Source organism: Emys orbicularis, chromosome 17, assembly GCF_028017835.1.
Source record: "Emys orbicularis isolate rEmyOrb1 chromosome 17, rEmyOrb1.hap1, whole genome shotgun sequence".
Taxonomy (NCBI): domain Eukaryota; kingdom Metazoa; phylum Chordata; order Testudines; family Emydidae; genus Emys; species Emys orbicularis.
Genome location: NC_088699.1, coordinates 20,699,577 through 20,718,899, shown reverse-complemented (window position 1 = coordinate 20,718,899; position 19,323 = coordinate 20,699,577). Strand labels below are relative to the sequence as shown.

Sequence of the window (19,323 nt, the reverse complement as noted above, 5' to 3'; positions counted from 1 at the left end):
AGAGAGAGTCCCCCTCTCCTGACTCTAATGAGCAAAAGGAGGCAGAGCTATTGTCTTCATTAGAATGGCCCTGGTCTCCTGCTGTTTATAACTAAGTCCTTCAGGGAAATAACCGAACTTCTCTAGCAGAGGCTTTCCGTTCCTGGCGAGCATATGGGACTAGATCTCCAGTCTGCAGAGGAGTGAACCGTTTTTGATCATGGTACTAAGAATAGAGAGAGCTCCTGTTCTGCTGGGATGGCATGACCCTCTGCGCCCAGCTGGATCATGGCTCCACCACAATTTCTGGATATGCAAAGTCCTTTGGTATGAATTCAGTGCAATCATGGCAATTAGCATGGAGAAAGGAAAAGGATTTAGATTATCTTGTCCTTTTGCCAGGCATATGCAGTCTTGTTCTCTAAAGTGTATCCTCTTGAGCCTAGAGGTCTTTTTTTTTTTTTTCTACATGGGGGGGGTGGGGAACCACTAGTGGTGGTTTCAAGGATAACATGTGGTTAAGGTGACAGCACAGATTGCAGGGATTAGTCTCCAAGAGCATTGGAATACAAATGCATTATTTAGCACTCTTGATAATTCAGCAGGGAAGCTTTAAAATATTCAGGATATTGCCCAAATTCATGCCTTGTTTAATAAGCAGCATTCTACATGTGCATTGTTCATCGCTACCCTTTCTTCCTAACTCTTGCAGGTGGGACAGACCTTCATTCCATCCTCTGTGCCTGCGACTTTTGCCCCTTCACCCACCCCCGCTGTGGTTAGCAGTGGACTCAACGACCTGTTCGAACTCTCTACTGGTATCGGCATGGTGCCTGGGGGATACGTGGCTCCGAAATCTGTACGTAAGAGAAACGCTGGTACAGTACGTTGTTCACCAATGATACAGCTTAGGCAGCATGGAGATAACGAGGCTGTTCAGTTGTCCCCTTCATGCTCTTTGGAGATATGGGATGGACTACCTGAGCTATGTTCCATTAGGTATATCTTATGTTTCCCCCAGAGTGACAGCGATTGTTGAAGGACAAATCTAACTGGCTCTAGACTTCTGTTTTCAGCATTTCCCTACTATTGCCAGTAAGGTAATGTTACTGTAAGGAAGGATTTGTGGGAGCTGCAAAAATTTGGACTTTGTCACTTTCCCCATTGGGCAGCTACTAACTAGATGTCCTGTAGCAGGATTCCAAGATTTCACCCCACTGGTCCAACCATTCGTGCTGATCAATAAACAGAAAATCCATTTGTATGAGGGGAGTCCTATTTACGAGGGATTAAAATAAATCAGTGGTTGGAGTGAGCACCGTGTTAGTGGGCACCCTGGATTTGCACCTGATTGTGGAAGAGAAAGATGGTGAAAGCTCTGACGGAACCGTTATTTTTATTATTAATCCAATTATTGATGATCCTTCAGTATCAGCAGAACATGGTCCTGCTAACAAGGCTTTGGCCGAGCTAGAATAGCCAATGTGAAGCTAGGTCTCTGGGGGAAGCATGCCATTTCAGAGCAGCTGTTTGAATGTGGCATTTAGTTTTTCCATGCCCTGGGTGTCACTGAGGGATGGAGTTCTTCCTTGTGGCACCAGTGTGTTCACCTTCTTCCTGTTTGGAGCTGCCACTTAGTAAAACTTTTGTTAATCTCAGTGAATAACCAACCAATCATTATTGTTTACAATAATATAAAACCCATGTGCATAAACTGCTCTGCCCCTTATGCCAAGCTTCCAGCATTTGGCTGTTTGCTGGTACTATGCCAAATAAAAGATTGTGTACAGAGGTCCCACCAAGTATCAAGTTAAACACCACTATCCGCTGCTCAACCAATCACATTTACATTCAGCATTCTCCACAAAGCACGTCTGCCTAGATGTGCTCTCAGACCAAATCCTGAGCATAATGAAGCGGTTTGACTTTGTGTGAAACATTATAATCGCACAGCGAGCTGGCCTTCCTTCAAAAGCTCGTTGTATTCAAAACAGCATTGCCTGCTCTTCGGCCATGTCACCAGGATGAACAAAAACACCCCAGTATGCCCTCAAAGGCTCCATCAGGGGGTGAAATGTTTCATGCCCTGTCGCTACCTGGCATTGCCTGCTAGGCCATTCCAGATATTCGTAGATTTACAGATTGAGCCAGATCTGGGAATTTCACTACATGAGGCCTGGTGTGACACCATCAACCATGGTGTCACTGGCTGGTGCAACAGTCCTCATTAGTCTGTGTTTGCTGATGCTCATGATTCCCCCACAAAGGTTCTTCAGGAACAGATAAGAGCACCAGCCCCGTGATTGTACTTGGTTCAGTCTTCAGGATTATCCCAGCACATTCCCTGGAGGAATCTGCCTTTTCAAGAGACCAGTCAGTCCTGGACACCGGCCCCCTTCCATTTCTGTGCACGTTGGTGTTATCGAATGTTTCAAAGCTCCAATGGGAGCTTTGTAAACTAATAGGGTTTTCTCAATGGAAGAGGAGCAGCAGGTTTGGTATTGCTCATTGGTGAGCCTGATTGTTTTAGATTCCTTTGCTCCATGTGCAGCATACTCTGTCAGCATTTATGGACACTGCAACAGTTGCCGAATGAATGGATTGCACGACTCGGGACCTTTCTTTCAAATGTTTAAAAACTCCGTAGGGTTCACTGGGTTTCTCCAAGCTGGGCTGGGCTGGTGCTGAGCAGGATTTCTTGTTGTATTTCAGGTTTGGCTGCCGGCAGTGAAGGCTAAAGGCCTGGAGATCTCTGGGACATTCACTCACAGGCAGGGACACATCTACATGGAGATGAACTTCACCAATAAGGCTTTGCAGCACATGACTGACTTTGCGATTCAGTTTAATAAGAACAGGTAAGAAACCCATATGACCTTGGTAGGGAAGTGGCAAGGTCCTAGAGAGGGCTCCTGGCTCAGTTTCCCGGTTCTAGACATGGGCGCGAGTGACCTGTGGTTCCCAGCCTGCTGCTCGTGACCTTCTAGGGCACAATTTTCATTGGCATTGTGGGATTTAAAACAAATCCAGACACACACATGGGCTCTTTCATTGGCTGCATGTTGTAAGTCCCAAACCACTAAATAGGATTAAACTAGCCTTCTTGATCTATCCGGTTAGTCATCTGCGGGCTACCGTTGGCCCCTTGCTAACTAAATCATCTTCCATTTACTGGCTGAACCGCATATGAAGGGTTAAAAGGTAAGAGGGGCAAACAGCTGTTCTAAAACTTCCACTGAAAACATTTCTAGATCGACAGTAAGACAATGAAAAAATTAATGGCAATGATTTGTCATTAAAACCTCTTCAGTTTATGGGATCGTTAGTTACCTGTACTTTTTACCCATGGGTGCAGGCCACCAGCTAAGTGAGAGTCAAAGCATAGCCGACATCATGGTGAGATTTCTCTTCATCACCTCTTCTACATGCAGTCAGGGCAAGCACTGTGTATATGTTCTACCTAGAGGCCGAGATTGCTTTGTTTAGGTTAAATGCTGGAGGTGGCGAACTTTTTTGAGAAGGCTCATAGCTGCTGTGCGTGGGACTTTCAAGAGTGCTCTGTGGTGGCCCAGCAGTTCTCCCCATGAGGTCAACAGTAAAACTTCCGCTGGCTTCAGTAGAAGCAGAGTTAAGTCAGCACCGAGTGGCTTTGAAAACTGCACCCTGTGTGTCTAGTAACTGTAGCATGCGCGTCTGACACATTCATCCACCCGAAAACGAGTTCATCTCCGGGCAAAGCCACAGAACAGCCCATAGTAACCCAGCTGAGAATCTAACTGGCTTAGGTGAGCGTATAGAGAGGGGAAAATGTTACCTCTTAGGGCTGGTCTACACTTGGGAGGGGGGGGGGAGGGGGATCGATCTAAGATACGCAACTTCAGCTACGAGAATAGTGTAGCTGAAGTCAACGTATCTTAGATCGACTTACCTCCCGTCCTCACGGCGCGGGATCGACGGCCGTGGCTCCCCCGTCGACTCCGCTTCCGCCTTTCGCGCTGGTGGAGTTCCAGAGTCGACGGGGAGCGCATTCGGGGATCGATTTATCGCGTCTAGTCGAGACGCGATAAATCGATTCCCGATAGATCGATTGCTACCCGCCGATCCGGCGGGTAGTGAAGAACTACCCTTAGTTAGTAGAACGCAGTCTGGCTGTGGCCACCTGAAGTCATTTATGCTACTGGTACCTGCTCTGGGGTAGATCTGTAAGGAACTGTTTTAAAGCCCCAAACAGGCCCCGATGTACATGTATATTTCAGTCCTGAGAGCGAATGCTTAATATGATGTGCTGACGAGTTCTGGCTACGGGTTGTATGAAATACAACTGAAAATATCATAGATTGATGCATCTGTGTTGTTTTTAATACAATCTGCTCTCTACAGTCTGCCCTGCCCTGGTGAGCAAGCGAGCATATGGTCCCCTCTTTCTTCTAGCGCCGAAGCTGCAGCTGCCCCTTTTTACATTTCAGGGATGTTTTGAAACAACCCCTGGATTTGTAAGGCGGAAGCGTGATTTTTATGGCTGGTAAAGCCTTAGCCAAGTACAGCTAAGGCTGCTGAGTCAGCAGATGTAACCGTCCCTGGCGAGTCGACGAATGACTGCGTTTCCAAATTGAGTTGGGAGGGAGCACAGCCTCCACACAAGACTTAAACTGTCTGGAAACGCAGGCCTTTTGAAATAGTTATTTTAAGTGAACAAATACTGTCAGTGAACAAATCACCAGTGAAATAGCTGATGGCGAGCACAGTGGGTAGCAAAATCACTTTGCTGGCAAGAGCTGCCACTTGCAGTCCAGTAGACTGTCTGGAGCGTACAGATCGCTGTTCATAAACCTGCCCTCACAAAGAGAATCCCCGCTCTCGTCTCGTTCCCATTTGTACCTGCCTCAGTCAAAGAGAGGGTACGTGGAGTGGTCTGCCATCGCGTACGCTGAGTCACTGTCAAGAGCGTAAAGGGCCCATTCTGATTAAAGTGGTCTCATTCTAGCATGCAGATTCCTCATTTCTTAAGAGTGGCCTTGTAGAGGAAGGGAAAATTCTCTGCCAAGAGACACTGGAATCCTCTCTCCCTTTCGGCAGCCATGGCCTTGTCTACGCTGGTGGTGGCATGTATGATATATGTAGCTACACACTGCAGTGAAAAGCAGGCTGCATCCCCACTGCGATGTGTAACTACCTTTCAGGCTCTGGCTGTGGGGAGCTGCCAGGGCCATTCCCTCCCTCCCGACCACTGCCTCCCCCGGCCGGAGACTTTCCCTGCTGCCAGAGTCTCCCACTGTGTAAAGCTCTGTTTAAACGCACTTTGGTATTACGCTCCCCTGGAGGATGTTCAGACCTAGGCAGTGTGTAATTCGCAAGGGACAGTAGACCAGCATGTACTGCTTTTGCAGCAGATGGACTTGTATTCCTTAAATGAGATGTGGATTCTCTGGCCAATCCAAACAATTCCGCTTCCTTATTGGTCCAGTGCAGCTGGGAATTGGTTTTGGTGGTCTCACCCTCTCCTTCCCGTCAGAATCCCATGAGGTCTCCCTTCCAAAGTCACAGGGGGTCAGCTGAGATAGGAAGTGCCACACTTTGCATGCGCCCTCTCGGCCCAGGCCAGCCCTCCTAAAGTGCCCCTGCTCCCCGAGTCACTGACCTTCAGATTTTGCGTGATGCGGGTATGTCCGTCTGGACTCTGGAGCGTTGTGTAATTTGAAGCTTGGGACGAAGATGGCCATCAGAGAGGTAGCCAGACTAGTAGGATGGACTGTATGGGAGGAGATTCAAGAACAATTCTTCAGGACAGCATGGCCTCAGAGGGGGCAGCCAGGTTAATAGGTTCCACGCAAGAAGCGTCTGGTCAGGAAGACTGTGGTGGGTGCCAGGGAGGGGAATGATCTTTCTCCCTTCTCTGCTCTTGCTGCGGTTTTTCTTTCTTCCCGTTTCCTCCTTGTTCCCAGCTAGCTTGATTGCCCTTTCCGTTTCAATATACATAGTGTTACACGTGCCCCTGTCGTTGAGCCGTAGCAGTGATACAACTTCTGTGAGCAGGAAGATTCCCTCCCACCCCCCACCCCCCCTCCAGTACTACAGCATTTATTTTTTAATTTACAATGCATCCGTCAGAGCTCTGGGTGCTTGTCATCCCTTCAACAAGCATGTGTCAGCCAATGCAAAGAGAACTCCGAGCATTTCTAGTGCACACACCACCATGGTCTCTTCCCCACCTGGCAGGGCAAAGCAGCCCACCTTCCCCTGAGAATATCCTGCCTCCAGCTCCCTGGAGTTCAAATTCAAGGAGCATTTGCCTAGATGCCCGAGCTGATCTGAGCTGCTGAGACAAGTACATAAGGAGAGACTTGGTCACTAAGATAACCGGTCTCAATCCAAGCTAACATCTTGAATTGCACTTGCACACAAGCCATTGCAGAGTATGGAGGTGAAACGTGTACCATCTAAACGTGTGCCACCAAGTAGGACACGCGGGGTTAAAATGTGTCTGAGCCGGAATGGGATGAGTGAGTGTAACTCCCATCTGCTTTGGTGGTGTGCTTCCCCAGTTAGAGTGTAAAGTAAAGCAGAGAGCCAGCACCCATCCAAACCCAGCCATCTGGCAGTGCTGAGGACTGCCTTGCTTTGTGGCAGTACTGGTGCAACCTGCTGATTCCTCTTTGGTTAGCTGTTTCATGACTGTCCTCTCCCTGCCCTGTACTAGTTCTTGCATCTGTCCTTTGCTCCTAGCTTTGACACAAGGCCCACAGCTGCCTGTCTGCCTACTTGTCTGGTGAAAGCGAAGAGTGTTTGTCCCAGGGCATGAGCCTTCCTTCCAGCCCTTCTGAATTCACATGCTAGTAAGCTGCTCCTTGCCGGGCAGGCCGCTGCTCAGCAATTAGACTGGCCCCAGGCGGGAGAGAATGGAAATGTCACCAGCAGATAATCTCTCTTGGCCAGGGCGACCAATGAGACTCAAGTTCATGTGCATTGTCCTATTTCAAGCGTCCACCTTGATGCCAATTGTCACCTATTTCCCTCTCCCCTAAATCACAGTGAGGCACATCTCAGGAAGGGCAGTAAGTGAGGCCAGCCCACGCTAAAATGGAGAGCAGAGAGAACCTTTGGGACAGCAGTCCCTGATCCCCTTCCCTTTAAAATAAGTGACTACGTCGCATGTAGGGCTCTCAGAAATGCAGTGCTGTGTGAACACCCTCTGGCTTTCTCTCGCCCAGCTTCGGCGTCATCCCCAGCACTCCGCTGGCCATTCATACTCCGCTGATGCCAAACCAAAGTATTGACGTCTCCCTTCCCCTCAACACCTTGGGACCTGTCATGAAAATGGAGCCTCTCAACAACCTCCAGGTAAGCAGCGTCTGATGCTACGTTGGGGGCTCACAGCTCAGTTGTCTTCCTCCCGCTTCTACTAGAGGTCGCCTCTGTTTGGGGGCTCCTCCGCAGAGGAATGCAGAAGTTCACTGAAATGCTGAGCAATGGCTTGGGGACTTCTGGCCAGCAATCTGTTGGAAATGGTGGGAAGGGGTTTTTTGTAGCACTTAGAGGTGATCTATGTCCTCTCTCATCCTGAAAGTTCGCAAACCTAAACTGACATGCAGGGCTTACTTGATGCCACTGCATTGCAGCCACCTCTTGGGTGGGACATGGCCAAGAGTGTGCAGCAAGGCTGCACGGTGTAGGACAGGAGGCGAAGATGATTCCTTGGTTAACTGGAACTGTAGCGGGGAGGCAGAATGTAGTTACCAGAGCCGGGCTTTGCCCTGGGTGCTGGGCTAGTCACCCTAAAGGCTTGTATTTAACACCTTCTCCAAAGGCTGTGTGCTCTTCTGATTACATGGAGTTAAAACAAACTCCTCTGATATTTTAATACCCCTCCTTCCCAACATCTTTATAGCAGGAAAACGTAACCCTTTTAACCTCAGATCCAAGCCACACTGCGTCAGAACATCTGCCTTCTGCAAAGTGGCAGCTTGTGGCTCATGACGTACACAGGCGCTCTTGAACAAAACCGGGGAAGTTGGCCAGTGAAGCATGGAAGTTCTGCAGAGCCCAGATGCCACGTGGTGTTAATGTACAGAACTGAAAAGCCATGTGCACTAGGCAGTCGTGCAGAGCTATGCAGATTATCCGATAAACGAGGGAGGCTGGGTTTGCCATCTTTCCTCCTCCGAAAGGGAAATACCCATCTTGTTTCATCTCCCCCAAGGAGTGACTTGTTTGTGTTGTACCTGTTCGTTTTGGCAGTAAATAAGCCAGCCCTCTTGGAGCTGCGTGAATACAGCAGATTCAGATGTGCTCCAGACAACGTACATATGGAGCTAGTTGAGAGGGCAGGGTGGGGATTTGCTAGGCTTGCCAAGAGCCAGGCTCGAAAGGAGAGGAAGAGCCGCGAACATCTGGAGTGGATCCCCATGCTGGGCGTTAATTCAGCTCAGATGATGGCTTGAGATGTAAGAATAAAGGAACCCGCGGGAAAGATGGATTAAATATTTATCTAGCCCTGCTAGTTTTAAGTGGTGCTTCCCCGAGATCATTGGCACTTTCTCTGCCCCGAAGAGCTACGGTCCAGGAAACAGAGGGTAAGGGGTAGTTAATGTTACATTAATGAAGCTGTTTTGTATAGTTCATTTCTCAGGCCCACCCTTCTCACTGTAATTCAGGGATTGGTAAAGCAGTTCTCCCTCCAGGGGGCCTCACCGCTTCCCTTAGTGCAGCTGGGGTCAGATATTTCAGTGGCGATTCTGGGGTCTTGGCCCTGCTAGGTTTATCTATGTTGCATTCACCTCACCGGTCAGGCAGATGCAGCTCTCAAAGCCTGCAGTCTCAGTCTGCAGTAGCTCCCTGTTTCCTGGAAGCTGCTGGTTAGTGTTTCCCCTGTCTATAGCCTGTTCTATCTATGCATCTCCTGGGTAGAGATTCTCGTATCCAGTAGATGCAAATAATCAGTTTCACAGCACATATAGCTCAGTGACTTGATCTGGGGCTGGGGGAGGTTGGGATGAAGCGGGTCTGAAAATATAAATATAAATATAAATATATATATATCCCATTGGTTTGGTCTCCAGTTGCATTAGGGGCCCAGACGGAGCGGAGCACTTCCCATGTAGAGAGAGTTCTTACTCCCTCCAGGGTTTAAAAAAAATGCAATGATTAAATTGTAACTTTCATCTGCCTGAACAACAGTTTCCTTCTCTTGACTGTTCCACTCCCTGGCTTATGACTTATTAATGAGTCTTCGGGCAAACCGCTAGAAATAGCTCCACTGCTTAGTTCCTGAGGCTCCGAATTGGCATCACATCAAGAGTGGTGCAATAGCTGCTTCTGCATGAGTGGAGCAGAGATGAGCAGGTCCCCTACCCCATAGACCCTGGGCAAAGTCACGAGGTTAGGGGAGTACGTGGATGAGCTGCACGTGATATCTCCCATGCGGGGGCCTTTTCTGCTTAGCGAGAAGGCGGCAGGGCAGGGGGGTTGATAATGCCCTTGGAATCCATTCCACAGAGGGAGGAGTTGCAGCATTTTGCACCACGGTGTAGGAGACCCGTACAGGATCACAGATTTCCCAGGGCCAGGAATAGTTAGGCATGTCAAGGTGGTGATTACATCAGTTTGGTTCAGCTGTTATGAACACTAGCTCATGGGGACAGAATGGGCGAGTCCCAGACCTTCTAGATCTGGCTTTGGACACGAAGGGGTGTCCCATCAACCAAAAACACACACGGAAGCCACTGCTTCCTTTGATCAGAAAGGAGATGAATTATCGGGTTACCATGAAACCTCCAAAGACATCAGAATGCAGTTTGTTTCTAGCAGAAAATGCTACAAGAATAAAGCAGAGCAAAAACATATGTGGAAACCTCCAGCTGCCTTATTTGGAAATAAGCAGAGCATTCATTAGTGCCAGATCTGCTTGCTCGTTGACTAGCTACCTCACTGCCACACAAGTTGGCTGCCCTTTTACAATCAGGGAAGCTGCCATCTGGAGTAATAGTATCTCTCTCAGCTGAGAGTTGAGTCACGCTGGTAACGGAAGCCAAGTTAACAAGTACGGTTGTTACTCTCCAGACAGCAGTGGATTTGATGGAGAGCTGTCATTGCGCGGTCAGCACCCAGCTCTGGAATGGCATTCTTTGTGTTTTCCCACAGAAATAATGACTTTTAAAACATCCTACAGAAATCACTGTGCCTTACTGAGAGAGCAATTTATAGCAAAATATAGGGACTCCTGTATTTCCCTACACCTATTTTCACTGAAGACAGAAAACTCTCAGTAAGTTGAGTGCGATATTGCATGGGATTTTCTGTGCATGGAATTGTTAGGAGCCAGTGTACAGGAGTTGTTTGAACTTTAAGGCCCTTAATTTCATTTTTTTTATTCTCCGTTTTTGTTGCAGTAACAGAAAAATAAGTCCTCAGGCAACCAAACTCATCTCTAACTTCCCATGGCATGTGAACTAAAAACTTCAAAGGCTAGTAGTTCATTCTGCAGGCAGCAATTTCAGAAGTAATGAGTTTGTCCTGTTCCTGTTGTAATTGTATTAGAATGTCTTATTCTCCACTACATGGCGTTTAATTTTTACCTCTTTCCTAATCAGCGAAAGTGATCAAAGCACTTGACACGTTAACAAAAACCAACACATTAGAGAAGGGAGAACTAAATGTTAAGAGATCTACTTACGCAAGATGCAATCAGGGTCCACACCCAGCATTAACAGCCTTCTAGACTGTGTTTACCAGTAGTCCTGCCCTGTATGATAAAGGATAGCACACTCCTTCCCTCCTCACCCCAACCTAATATTGAAAATGGTTGTAGTCTGCTGATGGGAACGGTCAGCCAAGTTCATCAGCTATTGTAGCAAAGTTTGATTGACCCTTAAAGGATGAAGCCAGATGTAAATACAGAAGCATCTTGGCCCTGTAGAGTTAAACAGACTCCAGACCCCACTGTGATTCATTGTATTTATATCCCTGTTACGTTCCCCCAAAAGAGAGCTGCTATTGGAATGAGCCTTTTTAAGAGTGTCTGTTGCTAAATGAGATCTTCATGACTTAGTTCTCATTTTGTTAATTTCCATCAGTGCTGGTTGCTTAGGAACATTTTCAAATTACTTACTCGGCCTTTCATTGGCCGCCTGGCATTTGACTTGATCTCACCACTGCACAGCGCTGGCTAAACCCAGTGGTAGTTGCTAGGCTCTTCTACCAGTGCCCAAAGGTGCCAGGGCTGAGCCAGGGCTGAGCTGGCCTTCAGAGGCCCCGGGTTGTCTGCAGGCCAACGAAACGCAGACTTGTTCGGCTTCTATTTTTCTTTCCCCACCTTGGAGCAAGGTGTGGAACCCGAGTGGCAGTTGCATCTCAAGTCTCTGCTTCAGTGCACATGGGATAAAGTAGTGGCTCTGCAATGAGAGCATGCGGTGGTTTAAAAAAAAAAAAATCCATTAATCCTATCGAGACCCAGAGCCAGGTTTGGAATAAAAAAAGGCATGCTGGAATGCCTGCTGGGATCTGTCCTGTACCAAAGCGAAGCCCCAGTCCTAATACACCCCCATTCAAGGGTAGTTCAGAAATCCCCTCAATGTTGTAACTTCTGCATTATGCCGAGCAGCTCTGGGAGGAATTGCAAGTGTTGAAGTGTCCTGCCCCGATATACGGGATACTTTGTGAGGTTTTTTTATGTTCAAGACCACTGCAGCTGCTGAACCATGAAATAAGTAAAGGCTTCTAAAATTCAGTGCCTTCTGTCACTTGAAAATGATGAGCTGTGTGTGGGCTGTCTCTCACTAACCATCTTACCCAGAATTCGGGGCCAGTCCAGAGCCCATCTGCACTACAAAATCCACCGTCTTGTGGGCAACCTGGGTTGTCTTTTTCCTTGTGTGGGCAGAATAAAATATTCTAACCTTGTTGGGGAGCCAAGCCTTAACCCTGGTCGAAATCTAGACTCTGTGTTTCTGACCACACAGGTAAGAATAAGCCATGTTATAACACTGTTTAGTCCACTGAGGGTATTTAACAGTGAAGACTATATTCCCCATTGGCTGTGTAGTAGTGCTTGTGAATGTTTAAAATAGTTTCCCATCAGAGTTACACCCAAATCTCATTTTACTGAGCTTTGCCTCCATATTTGGCCGGGATTTAACGTTCAGAAGACGCATTTGATCTCTGCTGGAGGGGTAACCTGACGTACAGTTTTAGCGAATACAGTGCTGTCCATTCTGGATTTCCACGCTGAATACAACTGTGTTTGCCAGCTGTCCCACATAGTTCTGCACAGCGCTGTAAAACTTGCTTCCTTTTAAAACGTGCAATCATGGTTGTGGCTGGCACAGTCTGCTCCTGTATAGACAGGGCTTTAAGGCTGCGTCTGTAATAGCAATTTCCCAAAAAATGTCCTAAGGAGCAAATGCTATTATAAAACAGCCTTGACATTCAATGCAGTCTTGTCTGATCTTGCTCTGAGAAAGTCTAGACCAGTGGTTCTCAGCCCACGGCCTGCATGCGGCCCAATTAGCACACAGCTGTGGCCCAGCTAAAAGGCTACAGGCTCCCGGCTGCCACTCAACCCCGTGTGGTGGGGCTCGGGGTCCAGGTTCTGGCTGTCCCTCATGGCGGGGCTCAGGGTCCGGGCAGCCGGCTGCTGCCCAGCCCAACACTGCAAAGTCCTGGTGGGGTCTGAGGGTAGGGTCCTGGCTGCTCCCCCACGCCGGGTCTGGGCAGCTGGGTGCTGCCCGGCCCCCCACAGCAGGGTCTGGGGTCCGGGGTCGGGGTCGCAGGCCCAGCTCTCCACTCCTGGCCCCACTCTGTGGAGGGGTCTCTGGGCAGAGGGCACTGAGAATAGGGGTTTGAGGGAGGGGGGTTAGGTATGGGACACTGGTTCTCAACCTGTGGCACAGCTAACACTTTGTGTAATAGGTTGAGAACCACTGGTCTAGACAATGCAGAGGTAGTAGTGATGGTGTCTAGTCTAGTCTGGCAATCCCATAATGCTGCAATAGGGAAGAGAATTTCAGAAAATTGCCAGGTCTGACTTGCTACTACATAGACCTAGAATCATAGCAGGTTAGAGTTGGAAGAGACCTCAGGAGGTCATCCAGTCCAGCTCAGCTGTGTGCTAAAGGCTACGGGCTCCCAGCTGCCACTCTGGAGTTTTGCAGCTCTCTGTCCCAACAGTAACTGCCTGCACTGGATGATTTAATAAAAAACAAGCTAGAACGAATCACAAAGAGCCTTAATGTACCTACTTGTGCCTGGAGCATTGGGGTTCTCTTGGGATTTTAACATTCTACATCGACAATGTGTTCCATTCCTTGGCATTACCTTCTATCAATCACCAGGACTTGTTCAGCGCAGCTGGTGAGCTAGCAGCCGAGCGCACGACTTCAGTATTTCAAAATGCCCTTAAAATTCTTCTCAATTGGCTGGCACACATTTGTAGTGATTGTGTTGCCAATTGCTGCATTTCTTCATGGCTGATGATGATGTTCGTCCATCGTTATCGATGAAGACCTCAACAACTCATTCTTTCGATGACCAGGCTCTGTGCGTCCGAAGATGACTGATCAGTCCGATTCGGGCGTGGAACGTCCTGTCACACGTCGGACAGACATGTAATGGCACTGTCGATGATGTACGAGCAGCTCTGGACTTGCGCAGCTCATGCTTTTTTTCAGCCTCAGCAGTACGCCTCACCTCAGAGGTATTACTGCCTGTGTGAATGAGGCTGCGCCATGCTGGATGGTTCAGTGCGAAGGTTTCCCATGTGGCGATGTTGATCTCGAAGGACTTCAAAGAGGTCTTCAGCGTGTCCTTGAACCGCTTCTTTTGTCCTCCATGGGAGCGCTTTCCCTGAGTGAGTTCTCCGTAGAAGAGCTGTTTAGGAATGCGTTCGTCTGACATTCTCACGACATGTCTGGCCCACCTGGTCTGGGCTCTCATCAGCAATGTGTGAACTGACGGCAGACTGGCTCTAGTAAGCACATCAGTATCGGGCACTTTGTCCTGCCATCTGATTTTTAGAAGCTTTCGCAGACAGGAAATGTGGAAGTGATTGAGCCTTCGTGCATGACTCCGATAGACAGTCCACAGCAGAGTTGGAAGCACCACTGCTCGGTAGACCTTCAGCTTCGTTGGTAGGCTGATCCCTCGACGTTCCCAAACGTTGGAGCGCAATTGGCCAAATGCAGAGCTGGCTTTAGCAATTCTGCAGTTTACTTCATCATCGATTGACACTGCTCGGGAAAGGGTACTGCCCAGGTACGTGAAGTGGTCCACTGTCTGAAGTCTCTGTCCATTTACAGTGATGGACGGTTCTGAGTACGGAGCGTGGGGAGCTGGCTGGTGCATGACCTCAGTCTTCTTGATGTTAATGGTGAGACCGAAGTTGTTGCATGCAGTTGAAAACTTGTCCATACTGGCTTGCATTTCTGGCTCTGTACTAGCATTCAGAGCACAATCATCGGCAAAGAGAAAGTCTCGAAGTACAGTTTCCTTCACCTTGGTGATGGCACGCAGTCGCCTCAGATTGAATAGTTTCCCGTCAGTTCTATACTTCAGGCCTACTCCTTCAGTGCAGCGATACTGGAAACAGAACTTCGACTCCCTGCAAAGCACTGTGAAATGAAGAACAAGTTTCCTCCAAACTGCGTTTGAAGAGTGTAGTGAAACCTTCTGCCGTTCAAGGGTCAAGTGAAGATGCAATTCTCTCCTTTGAAGGCGGCTAACCTAGGTAAGCCACTGGAGATCAGGAGACCTGGGTTTAGTTCCCAGCACTTCCTCTACAACCATGGACTAGTCACATTGGGGATGCTTCCCTTTCTCCTGGGGATGTTGAAGATAATTTCATTAACATGTGAGGGGATCCGGTGCTGTGATGAAGGGGACCATACAAGTACATGAAGAGAGGAGGTGATGTGGGAAGGCATTGAGTGCTTACATAAGCAAGGAAACCACTTTAGCCTCAGCAAACAGATTGTTTTGGAAGGAGAGACGGAAAAAACAAATATCATCTCTTCCAAGCGACAAATTGACTGAGTGTTGAGCATGCATTAGGTTAGTTCCATGGGGGGGGTGGAGGGGGGGGTGGCAGGTTTAGGGAGTTGTTAACCCTTCTCAGAGGGTGTGGGGAGACACTAAGACTCCCTCCTAGAAAGACATATGTGAAGGTAGAGGGCCTGACAAGGACATGGTGGAGGTTCCAGGCAGGGCTCTGTGAGCTTGTCAAATCTCACAAGCCAAGCAGGGCTGGACCTGGTTGGAGCTTGGCTGAGAAATCCAGGGAAACCCAGACACTACAGAAAGGGGTGATGACGATCCAGTAGGGGCTCTTCTCTGTGCTGGTCCTGACCCAGTTCCCCAGTACGTTGGGAGGCATTGTGCTGTTGGAGGGGAGTATTTTCTGGATCAACCTTAGTCTTGTATCAAAAATATTGACTGCTTGCGGCACTTTTTGCAAGAGTTACATGTTCGCTCCTGTCTTGGCCAAATTGCAGATGACGCCCGTGGTTTCATCTGGGTACTGTATTCTGCTCTTCCTGCCCTAAACCATTGTCTGATGTTGTGTGCTGTCACGTTCCACCCCAGAGCTGGCTATATTTTGGTGGTAGATTAAACTGTCCCTGTGTATCTGAAAAGGAAGGACCTTGGGGAAGAAAACTGGCAGGGCCCATCAGTAACGATGTGCTGCTTTCACTGTGAGCCTGCTTGGGGACAGTCTTCATTTTTTAGCAGCACCGTGAATAATGCTAATTATGTGGATCCTTTCTTGAAGCCCTTTGTTTAGGTGGGTACCGTTCCCCACTGTTTGATAGAAGGGAAACTGAGGCACAGAGGTGGGGATTTGCTCATGGTCACAATGGGGAGCCAATGGTAGTTGGGACTAGAACCGTAATTCTCCCAATACCTACCACAGATCAATGTATTGTTTCCACCACAATCCCGTATAATCTCCAGCAATGGTGAGTCAAGCAAGTAAAAAGTGCTCCCTCTTGCACTCCATTACCCTGTTTTCCCTTCAGACCCAGGTGAAAACCTGATCCTGCTGGGTCAGCTTTATTTCATGCCTTGAAGAGAGAGGTGCTTAATCCGTTTCCTTGCCTTTGCCTTTCTAGCTCCTTAAGGCGAGAGAGCCATATCCCACCGAGGAGGGGAAAAAATCACCTGTGAAAGGTAGTTAACCCCCAGAGCACAGACTGGAGTCTGCAGCAGGTTTCCTCAGTTTGCCAGACCTGTCCTCATTGGCATGAGCTGCAGCACATTCGATACAATAAAATGTGCTTTGGAAGTTACAATAGAGCCAGACGCCCGTGAGAGCCTAACCTTCCTTCCACTAATTTACTGTTCCTGACCATTGACGCAAACAGCATTTCAGGAGCTGACAGCTGCAGCTAAGGGCATGTCATCCAGCCTGGGCGCTCCGGGCACGCCAGTCTGCTGCCTGAGCCGTCAAATCCTGTAGGATCCTGCGAACCGTACCCATCAAACAACATGAGGGGAAGCAGAGAGCATTCATGTGAGGTTTCTGGCTGCAGACATGGTCATGGAAATAAACCATGGCCTTGTGCTGGCAGAGATGATGTAGGTCCTGGAAAAGAAAGTTCTCACCGTGATAACATCATAGCTGTAAGGCGCTCTGATGCACACTCTGGGTATATCTGCCCTGCAAGGGGGAGCGTGCTTTTCAGCGTGGGTAGCCAGACGCGTGCTAACACGTAACTGTCTACTCAGGCTGGGAAGCATAGTTCCAGCTTCAGGGAAGATGTATCCTACGACTGAGGTGCACGGTCCTGGTACTCCCAGGGTGTGTTCTTTGCTGAGCACATGGCATTCCAGGGCAGGGCGAGTGCGTCCACACCCGTCTTTAGAGCTTCGTTTTAGTACTAATGTGGTTTGGGTTTGATTTCTTTTTTTAAGCAGTGCACGCTCACAATGTCTAAGAAATGAGTGTTACGCACCCTAGAACAGCAGCTGCCAGCCGTCAGCGTTCTGATGTCTTCCTGCAGCGAAAGAGTTCAGACGCAGCAAAGCAAGCGAACGTGAATCCCAACAGTTTGGTTCTACAGAGGATGCGCTCTCTCTCTGCGACGGCTCGAGGTGCCAAAGGTGCAAAATTGAACAAGCTCTGAGCGGTTGGGTGCCTGGTGCAGGTTTTGCCTGGGTGAGACCTTTTCAGTGTTAGAGCATCACAAGAAAGCCTGTCTGAACAAATAAAACCTGTCCCCTTTGTTTTTGCAAAAGACTTTATCCTCTCTTTTTTGGCAGAATTCAAAGAGAAGAGGTTTTTTCCCCTTCAAACCAGGTTGCAGATGGAAAGCCAGCTTCAACCAGCGTGTACCAGGCGGTCTCCCTCTCAGAAGAGGTTGAGGCTGAAAGTGCTTGTACATTCTTAATTAATTAATTACACACTACACGCAGGCAAACTTCTCTGAAGGGTGAGCCCTATTGGATCAGCAAGCTCCTGTGGAAAGTTGGTCTGGATGAGAGGGGTTATTGAAGATGAATGGAAATTCCTTCATAGTGTGTCAAGCAAAGTGCTGTTATACAAGGCTACAGGGAAGCAGCTGAACGGAGCAGGTTGTGAAGAATTTCTTGAGGTCGTTTGGGGAACTTCCTTTCAGCAGCGACTAGCCCACGGTCATCCTTGCTTGTAAAAGCACCATACCTGTCAGGGGAAAACTTAGATAACAGAGGAGTTAAGAGAACCTTTCGGAACAGAAGAGAGAATTATCCTGGCCCAGAATTGCCTCCAAGTTTTCTTGGAAGAGCTTGTAATAGTGTGTGTGATGGTATGTGTCAGACACTGCAGTGCTGAGCATGGACAGCAATAGGGGCGCAATGACAGGTAACTGGGCTGTGGTCTCTGGCCCGCAGAGCCTTGTTTTTAATAATCTCCCTCCTTTGTAGATAGCCCTGCTGTAGGTAGCAAGCTGTGGCTAACCCCTCGAGCAGGGCACGCTTTGCGTGGTTTGTGCAACTGACACAGGAGTGCATCAGATGCATCTAGAGCGAGGACCAGAGATCAGAAATCCCCAGGCACTCTTGAGACCTGCTCCCAGTCGAAAGGTTTGCAGTGTTGTTGAAGACTGGTGCACAGGCGAATGGGGAAGCTGTCCCGTTTGTGAGTAAATGTCCTGCTTGGGAAAGGTGCTGGGGTAACGTCTCCAGCAATGTAAAGTTCTCGCTCCATGGAATGGGGACAGCACAAACCCTTCCCCACTCCCAGTGTGTTCCTCTTAGGGCTAGCCTCTCTCTCAGGGATCAGAGAAGAGAGCAGTCCAGTCGTTCCTGGGCCTCCCTCGGGTTTCTGTGCGGTGGACGCTTGCCTGTGCTGAGACTGTCAGCCTCGTCTCTTGCAAACTGTCATCAAAAGGCTCCAAACCAGCTGGCTGAAGCTCAGACAAAGTGACCTAGCACTCATGAGACTCCACATCACTGCTCCAGTCTCTTGAGCCACCCACAGCCTCGATGGGAGGGTGAGAGAGAGATTTTTATTGGCTGTCACGGGTCCAGGCTCTAACAGATTTTCTCTTGAAGCCCTGCCATATAGAAGGAAGTGCCTGATAATATGTAGGATAAACCTTGTAAAATAAACCAGGACTTATTGTGGCACAACTGGGAGCGTGAGCCCTAGCAGGATTACCCCTCGCTCACGTCAGCGCTGCCCCTGGTTTGCAAAGGCTGCTTGTGAAGGCTGATTGCAGAGGTTTTCATTAGAGATGCTGAATGTTTTTTTTCAAGCGATGTCATCAGTGAACCCTGTGATGTAATTTGCTAGGCAGGATGCTGGGCTGCTTGCTGTGGTGTCAGGAGGAAATTAGTGCTCCAATGCACTGCGCTGCATCAGAATCGGCTGGCTCGCTGTTCTTCGGCAGAGTTGAGAGGGAGGTCAACAGATACCTTTTTATAGCACTCTCGTAACTGCAGAAGCAAGATCAGCATATTAATTTGGTGGGTGCCTCTAGATCTGTGCCTGGAGGGAGAGGACGCTTTTTCCCCGGCCCCTGTTGTAAGCTGCTGCTGTTGTATAGCAACAACAATTAGCTACAAAAACTAACGAACCTCTGTTGCTGTAGAATAAACACGGCTGTTAATCATAGAAATCAGAGCTAGGAAAGATCTCTTCGGTGGCGGAGTCCACCTCCCTGCCATGCAGCATTGCTCACTACAGTACGTCTTCCTAGTGCACAGTCAAGTCCAATTTAAAATGCCCCGAGCATTGGAGCGGCCCCTTTCCTCAGGAGATTAACATGCCGCTTAATAGATTTCACTGTCATTTTCCCAGACATTTAGCCGAAATTTTTCCAGCTTCAGTTCAATCCCATTACTCCCTAGTTATACCCCATGTTACCCCCTGAATAG

General features: G+C 48.7%; 1 protein-coding gene across 1 annotated transcript in view; it reads left to right on the top strand.

The window, feature by feature from the left end:
• Window positions 1-19,323, top strand: part of AP2B1 (adaptor related protein complex 2 subunit beta 1) — a 105,547-nt gene that overhangs the window by 63,240 nt on the left and 22,984 nt on the right. Inside the window, exons 16-18 of the mRNA XM_065418074.1 lie at window positions 692-838; window positions 2,692-2,837; window positions 7,188-7,317. Of these exons, the coding sequence (XP_065274146.1) occupies window positions 692-838; window positions 2,692-2,837; window positions 7,188-7,317 (423 nt within the window). The remainder of the gene's footprint in view (window positions 1-691; window positions 839-2,691; window positions 2,838-7,187; window positions 7,318-19,323) is intronic.